Here is a 2,325-nt window from a genome sequence, read left to right on the forward strand (position 1 = left end):
CCCCCAGCCCACTTCTGGACCCTTCACAGGCAATGTTTGCAGAGAGTCAGCTGTTTCCTGTTAGACTAGAGCGTCATCAGTAATGTCTTCTCTCTAGAATTGAGCAGTTACATTCCAGAACCACTTAACAGTGGTCTCTTCAAACAGCTGTATATGCTGAAGCTTCCCTTTCTTGGGGAGAGGTAATCAAGAGAGTGTTTGCTTTATAAACAATAAATATTTTTATATTCTTTACATTTTGAACCTACCAGCAAAGAAGAAAGTGCCATAGTCATGCAGATTTAGGGCTATTCCAGAGACTCCATCAACCTGCCTCCTGGCTCACATGCTTTCCTCCCAGGCTTCTGTTTCAGCTCTTCAGAGTGGACTCCCAGATGGTGGGATGAGGGTTTTCTGGAACATGGAATCATGGCGTTTTCCTTCTCTTTCTCCTGCAGCACGATACCAGAATGAATTAGCTGGTGTAGACACCGAGCTGCTAGCTGAGAGATTTTACTACCAGGCCCTGTCAGTAGCTCCCCAGATTGGTGAGTGGACTCATTCTGGGGCCTCCCAACCCGGTAGGATTTTCTAAAGAAGACAATGTTGTTTAGATGGTGGGCAGGTCATGTTCACATCCCCAGCCCCTCCTCATCCTTGTTCTCTTACATACTTCACCTTGGTTTCACATTCTTCCTGTGTAACACACTCAGAGGGGGATGGAAGGGGAAGAGAAGTGGGAAAGTTTTGAACTAAGAGGGATGGATACAGAAGAAAAGGAAGAGAGAAAGTGGCTTCCTTTCCTTGAGCTCTCTATAGGAAGAGGAGCTTTCATACTTTAGTTGCCTCTCAGGAGGTAAGAAGGGGTAAGACTCCTTTGCAGGGCTCAATGCCTGTAGCTCAGCAGCTAGGGCGCCAGCCACATACACTGGAGCTGGCAGGTTTGAATCCAGCCTGGGCCTGCCAAACAACAGTGACAACTCCAACCAAAAAATAGTGGGGCATTGTGGCGGGTGCCTATAGTCCCAGAATACTTGGGAGGCTGAGGCAAGAGAATTGCTTGAGCCTAAGAGTTTGAGGTTGCTGTGAGCTATGACACCACTGCATTCCACTGAGGGCGACAAAATGAAACTGTTGGCTCGGCACCTGTAGCTCAAGTGGCTAAGGCGCCAGCCACATATACCAGAGCTGGCGGGTTTGAATCCAGCCTCGGCCCACCAAACAACAGTGATAACTACAATCAAAAAATAGCTGGGCATTGTGGCGGGTGTCTGTAGTACCAGCTACTTGGGAAGCTGAGGCAAGAGAATCGCTTGAGCCCAGGAGTTGTAGGCTGCTGTGACCTGTGACACGATGGCACTCTACCCAAGGTGGCAGCTTAAGGCTTTGTCTCAAAAAAAAAAAACAACAAAAAAAACCTTTACAGGGAATGGTGGTGGTGGTGTTGGATGTTGAAGGAACACTCAGAGATGAGAGACTGAGTAGGATGGAAGAGAAGGCTCCACATAGTTCTGTCAACCTTGGAAGAGCCACAGGGGTGGCACCCCATCCATGGAAACCCCTGGCAGGCCAAGCAGGCACAACCTGGTGGGAAGTAAAAAGCAGTCAGTAATCTTCCAAAGCAGTGGTTCTCAACCTTCCTAATGCCACGGCCCTTTAATACAGTTCCTGTGGGTTGTGACCGCCACTCTAAAGGAATAAGACTAAGCTGCTCATCGCCCAAGATACTATAGTCACTTGCAGACCCAGTGTTCTCCCCATAAGTTTCCTGATCTTAGCATTGGTTGTGCCTGGCAGCTTTGAATGAGTGTTGTGGCTTAAGACTGGGTTCTCTTTCTCTCCAGGAATGCCCTTCAACCAGCTGGGCACCCTTGCAGGCAGCAAGTACTATAATGTAGAAGCCATGTATTGCTATCTACGCTGGTGAGTATTTGCCTGCTTTTTCCCCAGGCTTGGTTTTGTGCCCATATCATTCGTATTTTTCATTTCTGTCTTCTCTTTTCTCCTTCTCCAGCTCTTGGCTGAAATTGATAGGAGAATGCTAAGACCAAGGGTTCCCTCCATTTGGGTACCTTGGCACAGTCTGCTGCTTTTCAAAATAGCCACTTGGGTTTGTAAGCACTTGGGCAGCTAAAGTAGCCACTCAGTATCCTATGCAATATATAGATTTCTGTCTTCCTGAAGAAGGAAATAAATATGATATAGTTGGTAAAATGTTGCCAAACTGGCCTATGACAAGGACTTCAGAATTCTAAGCTTGGTTGTCTTTTTTTTTTTTTTGAGGCAGAGTCTCACTGTGTCACCCTCAGTAGAGTGCTATGGCATCACAGCTCACAGCAACCTTAA

The 2,325-nt window shown here is 47.2% G+C and overlaps 1 protein-coding gene across 3 annotated transcripts in view; it reads left to right on the plus strand.

Annotated features, from left to right (window-relative positions):
• The window catches only part of SMG5 (SMG5, nonsense mediated mRNA decay factor), a 34,549-nt gene that overhangs the window by 12,947 nt on the left and 19,277 nt on the right, over nucleotides 1-2,325 (plus strand). For all 3 annotated transcript variants that reach the window (XM_023516481.1, XM_003795261.3, XM_023516480.1), the window contains exons 6-7: nucleotides 438-527; nucleotides 1,824-1,902. In XM_023516481.1, the coding sequence (XP_023372249.1) occupies nucleotides 438-527; nucleotides 1,824-1,902 (169 nt within the window). The remainder of the gene's footprint in view (nucleotides 1-437; nucleotides 528-1,823; nucleotides 1,903-2,325) is intronic.

This window comes from Otolemur garnettii, unplaced genomic scaffold (genome assembly GCF_000181295.1).
Source record: "Otolemur garnettii isolate 467f Iridium unplaced genomic scaffold, OtoGar3 scaffold00091, whole genome shotgun sequence".
NCBI lineage: Eukaryota > Metazoa > Chordata > Mammalia > Primates > Galagidae > Otolemur > Otolemur garnettii.